This window comes from Salarias fasciatus, chromosome 7 (assembly GCF_902148845.1).
Source record: "Salarias fasciatus chromosome 7, fSalaFa1.1, whole genome shotgun sequence".
Taxonomy (NCBI): Eukaryota; Metazoa; Chordata; class Actinopteri; order Blenniiformes; family Blenniidae; genus Salarias; species Salarias fasciatus.
The window spans coordinates 24,744,790-24,763,380 of record NC_043751.1 but is presented as its reverse complement, the minus strand read 5'-3'; the positions used below and the strand labels follow the sequence as shown (position 1 = coordinate 24,763,380).

At 46.4% G+C, this 18,591-nt stretch overlaps 3 protein-coding genes across 3 annotated transcripts in view; 2 read left to right on the top strand and 1 right to left on the bottom strand.

Moving 5' to 3' along the window:
- LOC115391666 (protein spire homolog 2-like) overlaps positions 1-2,279 on the bottom strand; it is a 22,560-nt gene extending 20,281 nt beyond the window's left edge. Inside the window, exon 1 of the mRNA XM_030095972.1 lies at positions 1,865-2,279. Within this exon, the coding sequence (XP_029951832.1) occupies positions 1,865-2,162 (298 nt within the window). The 5' untranslated portion in view covers positions 2,163-2,279. The remainder of the gene's footprint in view (positions 1-1,864) is intronic.
- Positions 2,211-9,152, top strand: LOC115392341 (alpha-(1,3)-fucosyltransferase 4-like). Its single transcript, XM_030096934.1, has 2 exons — positions 2,211-2,304; positions 8,206-9,152. Exons 1-2 carry the CDS (start codon positions 2,211-2,213, stop codon positions 9,150-9,152), a joined length of 1,041 nt encoding a protein of 346 aa, XP_029952794.1.
- LOC115392340 (alpha-(1,3)-fucosyltransferase 6-like) lies at positions 9,152-18,591 on the top strand. Its single transcript, XM_030096933.1, has 4 exons — positions 9,152-9,169; positions 9,875-10,030; positions 10,120-10,615; positions 17,645-18,591. The coding sequence occupies exons 1-4, from the start codon at positions 9,152-9,154 to the stop codon at positions 18,589-18,591; spliced, it is 1,617 nt and encodes a 538-aa protein (XP_029952793.1).

Below are 18,591 nucleotides of genomic sequence, written 5' to 3'. Positions count from 1 at the left end.
ATTAACAACTCGGATCATGTAATCTACTTTTGAGTGTAGTTTTTATATTGAGTAGCTTATTTTTTTACAGACTTGTTTTTTCGCAGTGCACTGCAGCAGGCACAACAAACAGCCCTCATTCTAATGGCTGTTTTTCCACCGGACGCGCTACAGCTGCGTTTTACTTATGGCTTTACGTTTTACTCCACTTGCCGCAGCGAAAACACAAGGAATTGGAGGAAGAGCGCTAAAAACTTTAACGTTAACACATAAACTACCGTCCAAAAAAATACTATACATCATTAAGCACAATTGATAAAAAGAAACAATATGCAGCTAGTAGCCTACTTTGTGGCTACATGTTTACTATCTTATAACTTTTTCATGGTGAGCCCTGATACAGACTGTTCACACTGTCCATAACATGCATTTCGGGATAACCATTTGAGTTGGGACTGTATTTTATATTACTGCTACTAAAAGGTCAAAAGGCCAGTTTCCACAGTCTGTCCCCACACAAAAGCTGGATTTGTTTATATCTCCTTTTCTCGAGCTAAGAAGGATTCACTGCCATCGCAAAAGCTGTGCATTTTGCCGCCACTATGAAACTCAGACCGGCGAATTGTTTTAAACGAGGACACAGCACGCACTGATGATGATTATGTATTAAGTATGATGTACCTTTCCTGCTATGCCACTGTCCTAGAATGCAGTTTCACTGCATGCATGACTATTCACACGCCAGAGCCGATGTGGTCAGATGCATCCCACAACACCTCGGGAATTGGTTTGCGTGAAACCACTTTAGTGCCTATTCAGACTTGTATCCGGGACTCGCCATACTGTGATCTGTGACCAGATCACCTGAAACACGTTAATGGTAGGAGTGAGCAGGTTCTTTGTTACTTCACTCATCATCTAAGAAATATTTCTTGAATGTCAGAATTGTGTCTACTTTTAACTGAATTCCTGCAACCGACAACTGATTAAAATGTGGTTAAAAACAATGATTTAAAATCACATGAACTAAAGTTGGGTCCAGATTTTCTCTGGAGGTTTTCAGGAGTTTGACTGAAGTTTCCAAGAAGGACATAAATAGGCCTCAGTGTGATATTATGCAGGTATTCAGCAGGGGAACCAGGAGAAGACAGTAAGATCCTCTGGGCTTCCTTCCATCCTTTTGAAGTCTCCCAAACAGTCTGAGCATGAGGGGATGCTCGGGTGAAGCTGTGCCCCATGAATTATTAATCATTTACCGGCATAATCTAAGTCATCCCGGCTGGCTCAGGGGTGGGGGACAAACTCACATGTTACATAATAAAAACAATGCTGCGTGGGGAAGTGTGTGCTTCAATTCCCAGCAAAGTGATTAAATGGTAAAGCTGAAGGTCGGTTAAAATCAGGGGAGCTGTTCTGGTATATGCAAGAGAAGGTTGTCCCTACGTCCCAAACTCCGCTTGAATTTCGCACAATTTATATGAGATTTGATGTAGTGCTCTGCAACTGCTTATAAAGTAAAACTGCAAGATTTTAGGAAACAATACAAGACTGTCTTAAATTCGGCTCAAGTGAAATTAACAAAACTAGTGCAGTTGTTGAGAGTTCTTGATATTCTGCATTGGTTCCAGTGCTTTCCCTCTAATGCAGCGAAGGAGTTTTACTGTTGGAAAACAGCTACAAAAAGTCGCTATATTGCTGAAATGTAATAATTGCGAGGATTTTTTTCTTAGCCGAATTTTAAAGATATGTTTAATATGTAAAACAAGATCAAAAGTGAAACTGTTGAGTTTTAAATTTTTCAGAAAACTCATGATTTGCTGTTAAACGGAACTTTTGGATTCTCATTTGGAATTGCTGGGACGGGAGGAAGTTGCGGCCGTCCTACCTTGGTGTTGGGGCTCCGGCGGCAGCGACACGGTTCCGTCCCGGTGCAGCAGGATGGAGGACGGGTCCTTCACCCGGCGGACCCTGCCGGCCGGCGGGCGGGGTACCCGAAGCCCGCTGCAGCACTGGTAACACACCGCCCATGCCTGTTCCTCGTTGATGGGCTGCTCGTAGGACTTCAGCACCTCCTCCAGAGACAGTTCCCGGGGCTCGGCCAGGTCCCGCGCCCCTCCGCGGTCCCCGGGAGCGCTCACCCGCGGGTCCCCGTCCTCGGAGCTTCTGTTGGTGGATCTGGCCATGGCTGCCAAGCCGCGGAGCCCATTATTCAGTCCGCGGTCACCGGTGCCATGAAGCGGCCCAGTCTGCTCCTGGCAGCCGCCAAACGTCTCGTCAAGTGCCGCAGCTTCAGGTCGTTACCACCGCGCTGTCAAGGCGGGGATAGTAAGCGCACCGCTTCCGGTTTGGGCCTAACCAAAATAAAAGCTTCAAAGTAAAATGGTTCAACAAATTTGAAAATTTGAAAATTTAAATTTCAACCCCTGAGTAGGAATAAAAGATATTTCAATACACCCATACATTAAAATCTGATGTTTCTTTGCCATTCGTGCAAAAACTAACCCAAAAAAAACCCCACAATTTTTATCTTACCACATCAAATCACAAAATAATCACAACTGACAATAACCTTGCTGCTAATATTAGTTATACTGACCACACAAACCAAAAACAAGCCAAAACAGTTACATTTCCAAATGAGTCCACGTTTAACAAGCATAAACAAGCACATGAGCACATGACACAACAGATACATAAGTTATTAGAGGAATTAGTATTACAATTTTTTTTTTAACAGATGGATATGTGTGTCTGTTTTACATTGGGTACAACTCGAACTTGATGCGGAGGGGATTCAAAGCAGCACACCTGGCATCCAAGGTAACAGGTCCCAAACCAGCCCACTGCCCCTCCAGGAGCGAAGGAAACCACTAATCAGCTGACAAACAGCTCTTAGCTGATTAATTATTTAAAGTTCATCAAGCAAACTGTACCGAGCAAAGTCTAAATAAATAAATAAATAAATAAATAAATAAATAAATAAATAAATAAATAAATAAATTTAAAGTTATTGAGTTCGGTGCTTTGAATTTGAAAGTAAAGCGTGAGCGTCACCGGAAGTGTTTCTGGGTGTTTCTGGTTGACTTCACTCGGTTTATTTCGAATGCAGCGAATGGAAGCGGCGCTGCGGAGACACGTCAAGGCCTCAGTATACTCCCCCGTCGCCGCCACGGCGTTCCTACGCCGGCAACCCTACGCCGCTACTGAACATATCTTGCTCCTGCGTCAAGGGAACGCCCTCCTCTGCCAAGCCGCTGGCAGTCACAACAACAATGCGGCTTCCGTAGCTCCGGCTTTACCTAGACATAGATCTATACACATAGATATGTGGACGTACGTATCTAGACACGCGTGCATTTACCGAACATATATCTGCATATATGACATATCTGGTGACACCGGGCTGTGGTGGAGGAGAGGCATGAGCGGACTGTGATGAAATATTGGTGAAACTAATGAGCTTTTGGACGATTAAAGCCGTTTGAGGAGCGGCTATACACATAGCCCCGTCTGCTAACACTGCTAACAGTATAGGGATGTGCGCCGCTCAATTCTGGATCTCAATTTCTCCCGAAGCACTGTTCGGATCAGAAAAGCATTCCGGGTGAGTTCTACTTTATTCTATAAACAACGCGAAAGCGGACCAATCACAGCCCTCGACGTTCACGTCACCACGCGTCGAAACGACGCGAAGTCACAATTTTCGGGAGGCGCACGTCAAGCCCCGACGTAGCCCGACGTAGCCCGTCGTAGGGCTACGACGTCTACGTCGTAGGAACGACGTAGCGGCAACGGGGAAGTATACTGAGGCCTTCAGGCGGCGGCCCGGCGCGGCGGCAGATGCGGAATGGACCAACAGACACGGAGCGGCAGAGCGGCGTCCCGGCTGTCGCAGTGTCCACCTGCAGAGGAGACGCGCTGCTTCAGCCTCATCACAGGAAACAAGCGATCAACAGATTGTATCATATTAATAATCAATTTTCAAATAATTTAATAATGTTAATATATGTATATATATATATATATATATATATATATATATATATATATATATATATATATATATATATATATATATATATATATTACAGTCGATTTAGTAGTTATATGTAAATATCTAAGCAAAAGATTTAAGTTAACATAAAAGTGAAAAAATGCCAAATTCTAAAATTTCATTTTTAAATAAAGTCATTAATTGAATTTTTTTTTGTGTGTGTGCGCAAATTTACATCTAAATCATCACCTAAAAATGTCACAAAATAACTATCTTACCAGTTTCATACTGACTCATATATATTCATGTTTTTATTGTTATTTATGCCAGGTGTCCCCCACCCACTGAATAATCCAATGCATCTGTGGTGATGGTGATGGGTGCCGTGGTTGATGGGTGCGCCAATAGTGTTGCCTGAGCCAGCATTGTCTTGAACTCTTTGAAAGCTAAATCACATTCCTCAGTCCAGCTGATGGCCTGGCTAGGGGATTCACCTTTAAGTGCCTCATATAACAGTTGCATCATGTGGGCGGCTCGTGGGATGAAGCAGTGATGAAAGGTTACCATGCCGAGGAACTCCTTGACAGCGCACTGACTGAGGGCATGGAATAGCATCCAAGTAGATCCAAGGAGATGAGAATGAATATCACGTCCCGGAGGACTGAGTCCATCAACCGTTGAAATGACTGGGCTGCGTTCTTCAACCTGAATGGCATGTGCAGGTACTCGAACAGCCCAAAGTGGGTGATGACTGCCGTCGTGGGGAAATCTGCAGGGTGCAGTGGCATCTGATGATACCTGTGCACCAGGTCCAGGTAGCGGTCGGGTCTTGTTTTGTTATTGAGGCGATGGTAGTCTCCACACGGGCACCATTGGGTTTGAGGAAGATGTGCAGCAGTGCAGCCACTGGCTGTCAGAGCGGCAGATGATGCCCAGTTTCTCCCTTGTGAGTGAACTCAGCTTTCGCTGCAGCGAGTTTCAGGTTGAGGTGTCGCGCTCTGGTGTAGGTTGGGGGCCCTTTGTGACATTATGGCGCTCCAACCCCATGACTGTTGGTGCTGAGAATGTAGGAGAGGTTATTTCTGAGAAGTCCTTGAAAAGTCAGAGATGTTTGTCCTCATATAACAAAAAGGCTGAAAGCCCATCATCGGCGACCTCACAGCAGTTTTTGTCGCTGAAGCACAAGAGATAGACGCACAGTCCAGAATTGCCACGCCGGTCAGGTGCCAGAGCTTCCTTCCTGGCAAAATGCCACTTTACTCAGGGTAGAAAGACTGAATGTAGTGGCTCGAGTGTCTGGGAAAGGCTGCTAGGTGGTCAGGAAAAAAAAACAAAAACAATCAGCTTCCGTGGGCAGAGTCCGAGGCTCGGCACGGCAATGTTGGTGCTGGTGGTCTACACTCAAGGAGGCATGTGGCATAGCAACATCTCAATGAAGAGGAAATTGGGTTTTTCCTCCCCAACAGGTTTAGCATGTTTGTTTAGCATGTTGTTAGCAGTCAAACAAATAAAAACTGACGCTTAATGACCAAAAAACAATGACCAATGACCAAATATAAAAACTCACAAACTACAAATGAACCAGTCACCTGGAGGTGTTTTGTTGCAGTGCAAAAAAAAAAAAAAAAACACCAACAGAGGGCGCAAACACTCTGTTTGAGTTCACACAGTGAACCCACCATTCAAACAGACTGTCCAATGAAAAAGAAAAGACCAACAAATAAGAAAAAGATACTTTTTACCTTGTTTTTCTGTTCATTGTGTTTCTTTTTTATGAAACAATCAAGGAGGTTTTGGAACTTGTTTCTCACCTGCCTGAGAATTTCAGTTCAGCACAGAAGAACCTGAAGGAGGGGCAGAGAGAGGGAGGGAGAGAGAAAGTCTGTTCAGCAGTTTATCTAAAAACTCCACTATGTTTATTATTAAAATATATATATATATATATATATATATATATATATATATATATATATATATATATATATATATATATTTTTTTTTTTTTTTTTTAGATCATATCTTCTTCTCTTGCATTCTCCCCACCTCTTACTAGTTTATTTGTTTTGGGTTTATATTTGAAATGTGAAATATTGTTTTTTAATATTTTCTTTTGAAAAAGCTGCTGTTTATTTGTGTAGCTGGAGGTTTTGTCAGGAACTTTGAGGGAAACGAAATGATCGTCTTTTCAGGAAACACTTAGAAAATGAGGAAACTTTTGCGAGGACACAAAATGCTGTGACTGTGAAGTGGAGGAAAATTCCTGCCCTGAAGCTAAAAATCTGAAAACCAGTTATTCAGTCCTTTAAACGAGGCTCATTGAACACTTGAAATCTCCAGAAATAAACATTATGCACTGCTTTTCTAATTTTCAAGTCTTGTCTCTGGTTGGGGAACTCAAGAACCATGACAGAGTTGACTGAAGTCTTCTTTCGACTGTGTGTTTTGGATTGCTCTCCTGCTCTCCACAGCATGCTGCTGCCGCCACCATGCTTCACTGTCGGGATGTTATTGACCTGGTGATGAGAGGTGACTGGTTTCTTCCTGACATGATGCCTGACATTCACACACAATATTTCCATTTTTTTCTCCATAGAATTTAGGAAAACTGTGGAAATTTAGAATCCTTCAGGTGCATCTTGGTGAACTACAGGTGGGCCGCCATGTGTCTTCTACCCAGGAGTGTTTTCCTTCTGACCTGTGTAACCAACAGTTCTGACCGCTGGCCCGCTGCAGAGATGGTTGTTCTTCTGGAAGCTTCTCCTGGAGTTCAGACAGAGTCACCACGAGATTCGCAGTCAATTCTCTGACTGAAGCCCAGCTCTTGCGATCCTCCGGCTCTAGAAGAGTCTTGCCAGTTCTGATCTTCTTGGAATTACAGATGATGGAGGCCACTGTGTGTCAGAAATCTCTCCAGATTCTTCCCCAGATTTGTGCCTGGAGAGAATCAATCTGCAGACACTTCTGTCGACTCCGTGCTTTGTTTGTGTTCTAACATGTTGTCTCCGCACTTCTTCTGCTCAAGCTCAGTAAATAAAACGTTTTGATCCACAGTCTCATGACTCAGTCCATATTCTGCTGGACTTGGTAGTTTCAAAGTTGACAGTCTCCAGAAGAACAATCCAACTTGGTCGTCTGTCCATGTGAATGTTTGTGTTCTCCCATTATTCATGCTCATAGCTTAGTGTTCTCAAGCGGAAGTGTGTGTTTTCATCACAAAAGCAAACAACAGCACCAATTCCCGGCCCATCATGCTAACTCCATTATTTTCAGAGTTTCTGCCATTGCCATGTAAACAGACATGGCTTTTTTTTTTTAGTTGCTGTGTAAATGTGAAAATTTTCTGAAACTAAATCACAAAAAAACTTGTTTTCCCTCATCAACATTGTTGTGTAAACCGGGTTTTACTCAAAGCACTGCAGGAAGTGGAGGTGGAGCGAAGAAGCGACAAAGACAGACGGTTGTGGACAACAAATCTACAGACCAAAAGTGTGTTTGTGTCCGTTTCTTCATTTAAAAACACATGTCAAACATGTATGGTACGAATGTAATGAGAAAACAGAAAAAAGGTGTGTTACACAAACACACCCACATAACAATGCCTTGACATTTATTTAAAAGCGTTCTTCGATGAAGGTCTGCCAATTGTGAACGCTCGCTCCCCGATCGTCAGTGAGTTCCACAGTATGTATCTCTTATGAAAACATTCCTGCCACTCCCACCGCCTTACAGTGTAGTCGTGCCTTAAAGAAACAATGAATCAAGATAATGATGGTAGTTATGTAGATTTACATGTCCGTTTATTCAACAGAATTGTGGCAGCCTGTTTAAACATTTGATTGAAGCTTGTGAGGTCAGCTGGTGACCTCGTCGTGAACGTGTGACGGACTGGTAACATGTTCAGGTACAGCCTGCCCCCACCTTTTGCAAACAGGATTAAGTGGGATAGAATAAAACAGAAATGTTTCATTGATGCCTGAGGGAAATTCTTTGCAGACAGGTGAGACAGGTGACACGTAGTTTTATGTCAGAGTTACACAGCCTTCCCTGCAGTTGATGTGAAGCAGTTGTTTGGTACGAACCGGCTGCTCTGCGATCAAACATGCATTCAGCGCCATCCCATCGCAAGAACTCTTCTTTTAAAGGGATTTACTCTTTGGTTTGTTTGGCAGCAATGACTTTTCTTTTGCTTCCAGGAGTCTGCGTACCGGCTGAACCATCTGCGCCTCTTTCAGAGCCGAACAGCGAAGACACGCTGCTCCTGGTGTGGTTTCACAAAGGGGGGAAACCTCCCGACTGCTGGCACAGCTTTGGGATCAGTGGGTGTACAATCACCATCGACAGGAGGCTGTACAGCCAGGCCCATGCCGTGCTCATCGCGCACCGCGATGTGATCAACATTGGCGACTGGTCTCTGCCTCAGGAGTCACGACCGCCTGGGCAAAAGTGGATCTGGTTCAACGTGTACGCTCCCTCAAATTCACTGCGGCTGTGGGAATATGAAGGACTGTACAACCTCACACTGACATACCGTGAAGACTCTGACATCGCTCTGCCTGTTGGGTATGTAATCCCAAACGCACTCTTGGATGACTTCCCAATGGCTTCTTTTGCTTATCGGCTGGACACATCGTCCACTTCCAGTCCGCGTCCCGGCTTCGTGTCCTGGGTGGTCAGCCACTGGGGGGAGAACCTGGAGCGTGTGTCCCTCTACAAACACCTCAAAGAGTACATTCAAATCGACGTGTTCGGGGGGGTGGGGACACCGATCCCACCCGGTAAGGAGAACGTGGTGGAGCTGATCCGACAGTACCGGTTCTACCTGGCCTTCGAGAACTCGCAGTACACCGACTACATCACAGAGAAGCTGTGGAATGCGGTGCAGGGCGGCGCCATCCCCGTGGTCCTGGGTCCGTCCAGGAAGAACTACGAGCGCTTCCTGCCCCCCGAGGCCTTCATCCACGTTGATGACTTCCCCACAGTGCGGGACCTGGCCCGGTACCTGCTGGTGGTGAAGGACAGTCCGTCTTTGATCGAGCTTCACCTCAGCTGGAGGAGAGACTACAGCATGTACAGGCCATATGAATGGAGGGAATTCCACTGTACAGCCTGCAGGGTGGTGAGAGAGCGCAAAGGCAGGACTGATGTGGTCCAACACCTGGCAGCGTGGTTTTACTCATGATGTCCTCAGAGCCACCGGCCTGTGGTGGAGCCAGAAAAGGTTTACTGGGATGACCAGGAAGTCATAAAACTCTTCTTAAACTTTTCTTCACTTAAAAATAAGAAAGAGTTTTTGGGCCACTCATGAGACGAGCGAAAAAAAAAAGATAGTATTGTGGTGTCTGCTGGGAAGGGGAATTAATCACATTTGAAGGGGTGGGGTTTAGTGACGTGGGAACTTGTGGCGCACTGACGGTGGGGTCAGTGTGGTGCTTCCTGGGACAACAGCAGTCACTGGTGTGTGTTTAAGAAACTACACTCGATCCTACTCCCTCATCCATCTCCTCTTTTCGCGACTTCCACAGGAGGAAGATTTCTTTGCAATTCCACTTGAATTGTTGCTGTGTAAAGGGGCCTGTGTCTCCAACCTGGACAATTCCACACACTGCAAACTTCACGTTGAATCCTGTTCTGTGTGCAATTTACACCCATTATTCATTTTTCCTGTGCAAAAAGATCAACATCGATAGTGTATTACGGGCGCGCAGCACTGAGACGAGCGCGCAGCACTTCAGGGTCAGAAGCAGAGCAGTGGCACTGAGGCGGAGCGGCGGCTTACGAGTGGCGAGCCGGTAGTGGTGAATCAGGAGCGGCGAGGCAGCAAGGTTACACCGGTAGTGAACCCGGGCACCAGGGACAGAGGTGCGTTCCCGTGGGTACCGGCGTGTGAGGCTGTGCCGCCAGCCCAACACGGCCGCAGCGTTGCACCGCGGACCTCGCCTGCACCCCCTGGTTGTTAAGGCGGACAGGATCGTCGCCGACCTGCGGGAGGATATCCGCCAGCTGTCGGAGGAGCTCAGGGGAAAAGACGATCTGCTGGAGCAGGCCCGGATGCTGGCTGTAGGACAATCAATGATCCTCTCGTCCTTCATGAACAACACCACCGCTCCAGCATCCTGGGCTCCTCCTGCTCGACTCCGGACCATCAGCACTTCTGGGCGGAGGTGGCAGTGCGGGGCTGCAAGCCTAAGCCCACCGCGGCTTCGCCTCCACTACCCCTCTCGAACCGCTTCCATGCCCTGGTGCAGTATGACGACAGCCCGGCGGGTGGTGAGGGTCCGCGGCCTGCTGTGGCCGCTGCTGCTCCCGCATCCTCTGGTGGGCCCGCCGCTCGCTGCCATGACACCCCGGAAGCCATGCTGCCAGACACCACCAGGCACCGCCGTCGCTCTGCCACGGCTCCGGATCTCTTCACCCCGGCCCCGGAGACGGATCTCTCCACCGCGGTCCTGGCCCACTCCACCTCGGCCCCGCAGAAGGAGCTCCCCGCCACGGCCTCGGATCACTCCGCCGCGGCCTCGGTTCACTCCGCCGCAGCCCCCTGCCGCGACCCTGGAAGTGGGCCTTGCACCGTCGGCCTTAGCGCGGCAGCAGTAATCCCGGACCTCAACCTCCGCTGCTCGCCGGAGGCTGACCAGGGAGGCGGTGAAGAGGCACTCGGGAAGTCACCAATGCAACTCCGGGGAGAGCCAGGACCACCGCTCCGGGGAAAACCAGAACCAGGACCACCGCTCCAGCCACGTGGCTGCTGCTGGCGGCACCGCTGCGCCGACGGAGTGCTCCCCAGCCCTGGACACCCACATCGTCGCCACGCAGTCGCCCTCACCCCGTCCCCTTTTTTCCCCCCACATCTCTCCTGGTTGGGGACAGTGGCATCAGGAATATTCGCTTTTTTAATGCCATCACGCGTGTATTCCTGGTGCTACTGTCCCCACGATCCTCCATGGACTCCCAGAGCTCCTGCAGTCCCTTCCCTCCACTGTCCGCCGGGTCATCGTGCATGTCTGCACTAACGACACAGCCTGGCAGCAGTCGGAGGTCACTAAGCAGGGTTTTAAAGACCTTTTTAACCTGTTGGAGAGCTGTGGAAGGTCGGTTTTTATTTCTGGACCTTTGCCGACCTTCTCCAGGGGCGCTGAACGCTTCTCCAGACTGCTCAGCCTCAACACCTGGCTTCAACACTCCTGCACAGCCTCCAATTTTTATTTCATTGACAATCTTAACCTTTTCTGGAACCGCCCAGCTTTTTATCACCGGACTTCATCCGAGCAGCTCCATTTTAGCAGGTAACATTCAGCACACAGTCCACACATCCCCCGCTGACTGACTACCTGGCACTTTAACTTACATGTTGATGACATCTCGGACTCAATGTCCAGAGAATTTTTAAACCCTTTAAACTGTTTAGATTTTAAACAGCATGTCACACAGCCAACTCACAACCGAGGACACACCCTGGACCTGGTTCTAACCCGCTCTGTCCATCAGTGTGTCCTCTGTTGTTGACCTGGCTGTGTCTGACCACTTCTGTGTGTTTTTTAACATCACCAGCTCTAACCAGCAGGAAGCCCCGGTGAGAACAGTGAGGAGACGCTACCTTACTTCTGAAGTGCCTGCAGATTTTATAGAGATTTTACAGAGCACTCCTGCTGGGATTTTACCTGCACCTTGTGATTTTATTGTTGACGATTTTAACAGTAAACTGAAGTCCAGCCTGGACTCAGTAGCTCCACTTTTAACTAAAGCTGTCAAGGGCCATTCTAAACCCCCGTGGAGGAAAAATGATATAATCAACAAACTGAAAAGAAACTGCAGGAGTGCTGAAAGAAGGTGGAGAAAATCCAAGTTGACATTACCAGATTCTACGTCAACAACTCAAAATTTACAATAATGCAGTTAAACAGGCCCGAACTTCACACTTTTCTCAACGTATTTCAGACAATAAAGACAACCCCCGGTTCCTCTTCTCCACCTTCAACATTTTAACTGGCACTAATTTTAAGAAAGCTTTTAAGGTGCCAACAGACGCTCTCTGTGAAGACTTTGCAGACCACTTCAGAACTAAAATCATGGACATTAGGTCAAGTTTTTTACCCCAACAGGTTTTATCAGTGAACACAGCTGAACCGTTGTCCATGGCTGAGGAGCTGGACAGTTTCGACCTGGTTGATGCAGGACTCTTAGTCGAGTTTCTCCCAAGTAAAATCAACAACCTGCCTTTTAGATCCCATTCCCACACCACTTTTTAAATCATTTTATGGATTCCTGGAGGAACAGATTTTAAATATCGTGAATTGCTCTCTTCAGACGGGTGTCTTCCCCACTGCCTTTAAAACGGCCGTGGTGAAGCCCCTTCTTAGGAAGAGCAATTTAGACCCCAATGTTCTTAACAACTACAGACCAGTATCCAACTTACCATTTTTAAGTAAAGTTTTAGAAAGACTGGTTTTTAACCAAGTCAATGACTTTTTAATGATAAATAACATTTTAGAAAGACATCAGTCTGGTTTTAGAGTGAATCACAGTACCGAGACGGGACAGCCCTTTTAAAAATTTTAAATGATATCAAGTTGAATTTAGATAAGAAAAAGCTCACAGTGTTGGTTCTACTGGACCTGAGTGCCGCCTTCGACACAGTAGACCACCACATTTTAATAAATAGATTGAGTCAAGATGCTCAGTGCCATGCTATGTCTCCTCTGTTCTGTGCAACATAATGGGAGTGAGTGTGTGTGTGTGTGTGTGTGTGTGTGTGTGTGTGTGTGTGTGTGTGTGTGTGTGTGTGTGTGTGTGTGTGTGTGTGTGTGTGTGTGTGTGTGTGTGTGTGCGCGTGTGCGTGTTTTTCTATACTTGTGGGGACCAAACGTCCCCACAAGGATAGGAAAACCTGGCACGATGTGCCTTGTGGGGACCTTTTTCCGGTCCTAATGAGGGGAAACAGTGTTTTCTTGACCATGTTGTTACTGAAAAAAGTAAAAGTGCAAAAACATTTCTTTAGGGTTAGGCATTGTTGTGGTTTGGGTTAGGGTTAGGATTAGGGTCAGGGTTAGAGGCGAGTGAATGCATTATGTCAATGAGTGTCCTCACAAGGATAGAAATACAAACCTGTGTGTGTGCGCGTGTCATGCATAGTTTGATGGCATGGTTTTAAAAAAAAAAAAAATTAGGTTTTTTTTTTTTAAAGGTGCATTGAGGAGTTTGCACGTTTTATGCGAAACAGCGCCCCCTGCAGGCCTTGGGCGTAATGCAGCTTAGTGAAAAACTCGTCCCTGTGGCTCCCGTATAGGAACTCCTTCCTCGCTCGTTTAGTAGCGCTCAAGTAAGATTTAAGTTTCTTTTACCTGGTGGAGTCTGTGCTGGAGCTGTGGCAGTGCCAGAAGCCAGTCTTTTCTTACTTTCTGGAAGATCCTGCTCAGTTGTTGCTCACTAAGCATCTGGCGGGGTAATGGCGGACAAAATGAAACCTAACAGCCGGAGCGCACATTACGTCATTCCTTTCAAATTCTCCCCGAAAAAATTCTGGTGCCGGACCGGCACTGCAACTTTCAAGAGACAATTTAGCGCTGATAGCGGTACTTGCAATGAATATGTCAGGGCACATTGTACACATCATTAAAAATGTGTAACATATTTATGGTGGAAAATAAGTATTTTTAAGGTTGTAAAACTCCTTAATGCACCTTTAATTCTTCTTTTTTTATGACTGTTTTTATTGTTCAGCACTTTGCGTTGTTTTTATAAATATGAAAAGTGCTATATAAATAAAATTTGATTTGATTTGATTTGAAATATCAGAGCAAAAGATTTAGGTTATTATAAAAGTGAAAAAATGCTGAATTATAAAATTTCATTTTTAAATAAAGTCAAGTCAATTTTTTTTTTTTTTTTTTTAGCAAATTTACATCTAAATTATCACCTAAAAATTTCACATAATAACAATCTTACCAATCTCATATTGACTCACATATATTCATGTTTTTATTATTATTTATGCCAGGTGTCCCCCACCCACTGCATAATCCAATGCATCTGTGGTGATGGTGATGGGTGCCGTGGTTGATGGGTGTGCCAATAGTGTTGCCTGAGCCAGCATTGTCTTGAACTCTTTGAAAGCTAAATCACATTCCTCAGTCCAGCTGATGGCCTGGCTAGGGGATTCACCTTTAAGTGCCTCATATAACAGTTGCATCATGTGGGCGGCTCGTGGGATGAAGCAGTGATGAAAGGTTACCATGCTGAGGAACTCCTTGACAGCGCACTGACTGAGGGCATGGAATAGCATCCAAGTAGATCCAAGGAGATGAGAATGAATATCACGTCCCAGAGGACTGAGTCCATCAACCGCTGAAATGACTGGGCTGCGTTCTTCAACCTGAATGGCATGTGCAGGTACTTGAACAGCCCAAAGTGGGTGATGACTGCCGTCGTGGGGAAATCTGCAGGGTGCAGTGGCATCTGATGATACCTGTGCACCAGGTCCAGGTAGCGGTTGGGTCTTGTTTTGTTATTGAGGCGATGGTAGTCCCCACCCGGGCACCATTGGGTTTGAGGAAGATGTGCAGCAGTGCAGCCACGGGCTGTCAGAGCGGCAGATGATGCCCAGTTTCTCCCTTGTGAGTGAACTCAGCTTTCGCTGTAGCGAGTTTCAGGTTGAGGTGTCGCGCTCTGGTGTAGGTTGGGGGCCCTTTGTGACATTATGGCGCTCCAACCCGTTTGACTGTTGGTGCCGAGAATGTAGGAGAGGTTATTTCTGAGAAGTCCTTGAAAAGTCAGAGATGCTTGTCCTCATCTAACAAAAAGGCTGAAAGCCCATCATCGGCGGCCTCACAGCAGTTTTTGTCGCTGAAGCACAAGAGATAGACGCACAGCCCAGAATTGCCACGCCGGTCAGGTGCCAGAGCTTCCTTCCTGGCAAAACGCCACTTTACTCAGAGTAGAAAGACTGAATGTAGTGGCTAGAGTGTCTGGGAAAGGCTGCTAGGTGGTCAGGAAAAAAAAAAAACAATCAGATTCAGTGGGCAGAGTCCAAGGCTCGGCACGACAATGTTGGTGCTGGTGGTCTACACCCAAGGAGGCATGTGGCATAGCAACATCTCAATGAAGAGGAAATTGGGTTTTTCCTCCCCAAAAGGTTTAGCATGTTTGTTTAGCATGTTGTTAGCAGTCAAACAAATAAAAACTGACGCACAATGACCAAAAAAACCTTAAAGTGAATATAAAAACTCACCAAATACAAATGAACCAGTCACCTGGAGAAAGCTTGTAGTGCAACAAAGCACCAACAGAGGGCGCAAACACTCTGTTTGACTTCACGCAGTGAAACCATCTGATTCAAAACAGGCTGTCCAATGAAAAAGACCAACAAATAAGAACAAGATGCTTTTTACCGTGTTTTTCTTTTCATTGTGTTTCTTTTTTTATGAAACGATCAAGGAGGTTTTGGAACTTGTTTCTCACCTGCCTGAGAATTTCAGTTCAGCACAGAAGAACCTGAAGGAGGGGCAGAGGGAGGGAGAGAGAGAGAAAGTCTGTCACGTTTACACTTCCAGCAGTCTAAACTTACAGCAGTTTACCTAAAAACTCCACTATGTCAGTTATTTAAAAAAATATATTTTTAGATCATATCTTCTTCTCTTGCAATCTCCCCACCTCTTACTAGTTTATTTGTTTTGGGTTTATATTTGAAATGTGAAATATTGTTTTTTATCATTTTCTTTTGAAAAAGCTGCTGTTTATTTGTGTAGCTGGAGGTTTTGTCAGGAACTTTGAGGGAAACGAAATGATCGTCTTCTCAGGAAACACTTAGAAAATGAGGAAACCTTTGCGAGGACACAAAATGCTGTGACTGTGAAGTGGAGGAAAATTCCTGCCCTGAAGCTAAAAATCTGAAAACCAGTTATTCAGTCCTTTAAACGAGGCTCATTGACTACTTAAAGTCTCTAGAAATAAACATTATGCACTGCTTTTCTAATTTTCAAGTCTTGTCTCTGGTTGGCGAACTCAAGAACCATGACAGAGTTGACTGAAGTCTTCATTCGACTGTTTTTTGGATCGCTCTCCTGCTGAAATATGAATCGTCATCCCGGTCTGAGGTCCAGACTCTCCACATCTCTCCACATCATGCTGCTGCCGCCAACATGCTTCACTGTCGGGATGGTATTGACCTGCTGTTGAGAGGTGACTGGTGACTGAACCAAAGAGTTCCATCTTTGTCTCCATAGAATTCAGTTTCTGTGGGAAAATTGTGGAAATTTAGAATCCTTCAGGTGCATCTTGGTGAACTCCAGGCAGGCCGCCATGTGTCTTCTACCCTGTAGTGTTTTCCTTCTGACTTCTCTACCAACAGTTCTGACCGCTGGCCCGCTGCAGAGATGGTTGTTCTTCTGGAAGCTTCTCCTGGAGTTCAGACGGAGTCACCATGAGATTCGCAGTCAATTCTCTGCAGCTCCCCCGATCCTCCGGCTCTAGAAGAGTTTTGCCAGTTCTGATCTTCTTGGAATTACAGATGATGGAGGCCACTGTGTATCAGAAATCTCTCTAGATTCTTCCCCAGATTTGTGCCTGGAGAGAATACTGTCTCTGAGTTCTGCAGACACTTCCGTTGACTACGTGCTTGGTTTGTGTTCTAATATGTTCTGACCTTCTGTAGAGGACAGTAAACAACAGCGCCAACTCCTAGCCCATCATGCTAACCACATCATTTTCAGAGTTTCTACCTTTGCCATGTAAAACAGACATTGTTTTTTTTAAATAGTTGCTGTGTAAATATGAACATTTTCTGAAACTAAATCACAAAAACAACTTGTTTTCCCTCGTCAACATTGTTTAGTAACCCGGGTTTTACTCAAAGCACTGCGGGAAGTGGGGATGGAGTGAAGAAGCGACAAAGACAAACAGTCGTGGACCACAAATATGTAGCTCAACAGTGTGTTTGTGTCTGTGTGTCATGAAGCTAATGAGAACACGGAAAAAAAGGTGTGCTACACAAACACACCCACATAACAATGCCTTGACATTTATTTAAAAGCGTTCTTCGATGAAGGTCTGCTAATTGTGAACGCTCGCTCGCCGATCATCAGTGAGTTCCACCGTATGTATCTCTTATGAAAACATTTCTGCCACTCCCACCGCCTTACAGTTTAGTCATGCATTAAAGAAACAATGAATCAAGGTAATGATGGTAACTGTGTAGATTTATAAGTCTGTTTATTCAACAGAATTGTGGCAGCCTGTTTAAACATTTGATTCAAACACACGTGAGGTCAGCTGGTGACCTCGTCGTGAACGTGTGACGGACCGGTAACATGTTCAGGTACAGCCTGCCCCCACCTTTTGAAAACTCTAGCACACTATGACCCTGCACAGGATTAAGTGGGATAGAATAAAAGAGAAATTTTTCATTGATGCCTGAGGGAAATTCTTTGTAGATGGGTGAGACAGGTGACACATAGTTTTATGTCAGAGTTACACAGCCTTCCCTGCAGTTGATGTTGGGCAGTGAAACACTTGTTTGGTACGAACCGGCTGCTCTGCGATCAAACATGAATTCCGCTCCATCCCATCGCAAGAACTCTTCTTTTAAAGGGATTTACTCTTTGGTTTGTTTGGCAGCAATGACTTTTCTTTTGCTTCCAGGAGTCTGCGTACCAGCTGAACCATCTGCGCCTCTTTCAGAGCCGACCAGCGAAGACACGCTGCTCCTGCTGTGGTTTCACAAAGGGGGGGAACCTCCCGACTGCAAGCAAAGCTTTGGGATCAGTGGGTGTACCATCACCGGTGACAGGAGGCTGTACAGCCGGGCCCACGCCGTGCTCATCGCGCACCGCGATGTGATCAACAGCGACGACTGGTCTCTGCCTCAGGAGTCACGACCGCCTGGGCAAAAGTGGATCTGGTTCAACATGAACCATCCTGCGAATTCACTGCGGCTGTGGGAATATGAAGGACTTTACAACCTCACACTGACATACCGTGAAGACTCTGACATCGCTCTGCCTGTTGGGTATGTAATCCCAAACGCATTCTTGGATGACTTCCCAATGGCTTCTTATGCTTATCGGCTGGACACATCGTCCACTTCCAGTCCGCGTCCCGGCTTCGTGTCCTGGGTGGTCAGCCACTGGGGGGAGAACCTGGAGCGCGTGTCCCTCTACAAACACCTCAAAGAGTACATTCAAATCGACGTGTTTGGGGGGGTAGGGACACCGATCCCACCTGGTAAGGAGAACGTGGTGGAGCTGATCCGACAGTACCGGTTCTACCTGGCCTTCGAGAACTCGCAGTACACCGACTACATCACGGAGAAGCTGTGGAACGCGGTGCAGGGTGGCGCCATCCCCGTGGTCCTGGGTCCATCCAGGAAGAACTACGAGCGCTTCCTGCCCCCCGAGGCCTTCATCCACGTTGATGACTTCCCCACAGTGCGGGACCTGGCCCGGTACCTGCTGGTGGTGAAGGACAGTCCGTCTCTGATCGAGCTACACCTCAGCTGGAGGAGAGACTACAGCATGTACAGGCCATATAAATGGAGGGAATTCCACTGTACAGCCTGCAGGGTGGTGAGAGAGCGCAAAGGCAGGACTGATGTGGTCCAACACCTGGCAGCGTGGTTTTACTCATGA

Coding starts and splice junctions, on each gene's coding strand:
- LOC115392341 (XM_030096934.1), top strand. CDS start 2,211: ATGAAGCGGCCCAGTCTGCTCCTGGCAGCCGCCAAACGTCTCGTCAAG. Junction 2,305..8,205: donor GCGCTGTCAAGGCGGGGATA/GTAAGCGCACCG, acceptor CGCCTCTTTCAG/AGCCGAACAGCGAAGACACG.
- LOC115392340 (XM_030096933.1), top strand. Junction 10,031..10,119: donor AGCAGGCCCGGATGCTGGCT/GTAGGACAATCA, acceptor CCGGACCATCAG/CACTTCTGGGCGGAGGTGGC. Junction 10,616..17,644: donor GGAGGCTGACCAGGGAGGCG/GTGAAGAGGCAC, acceptor CGCCTCTTTCAG/AGCCGACCAGCGAAGACACG.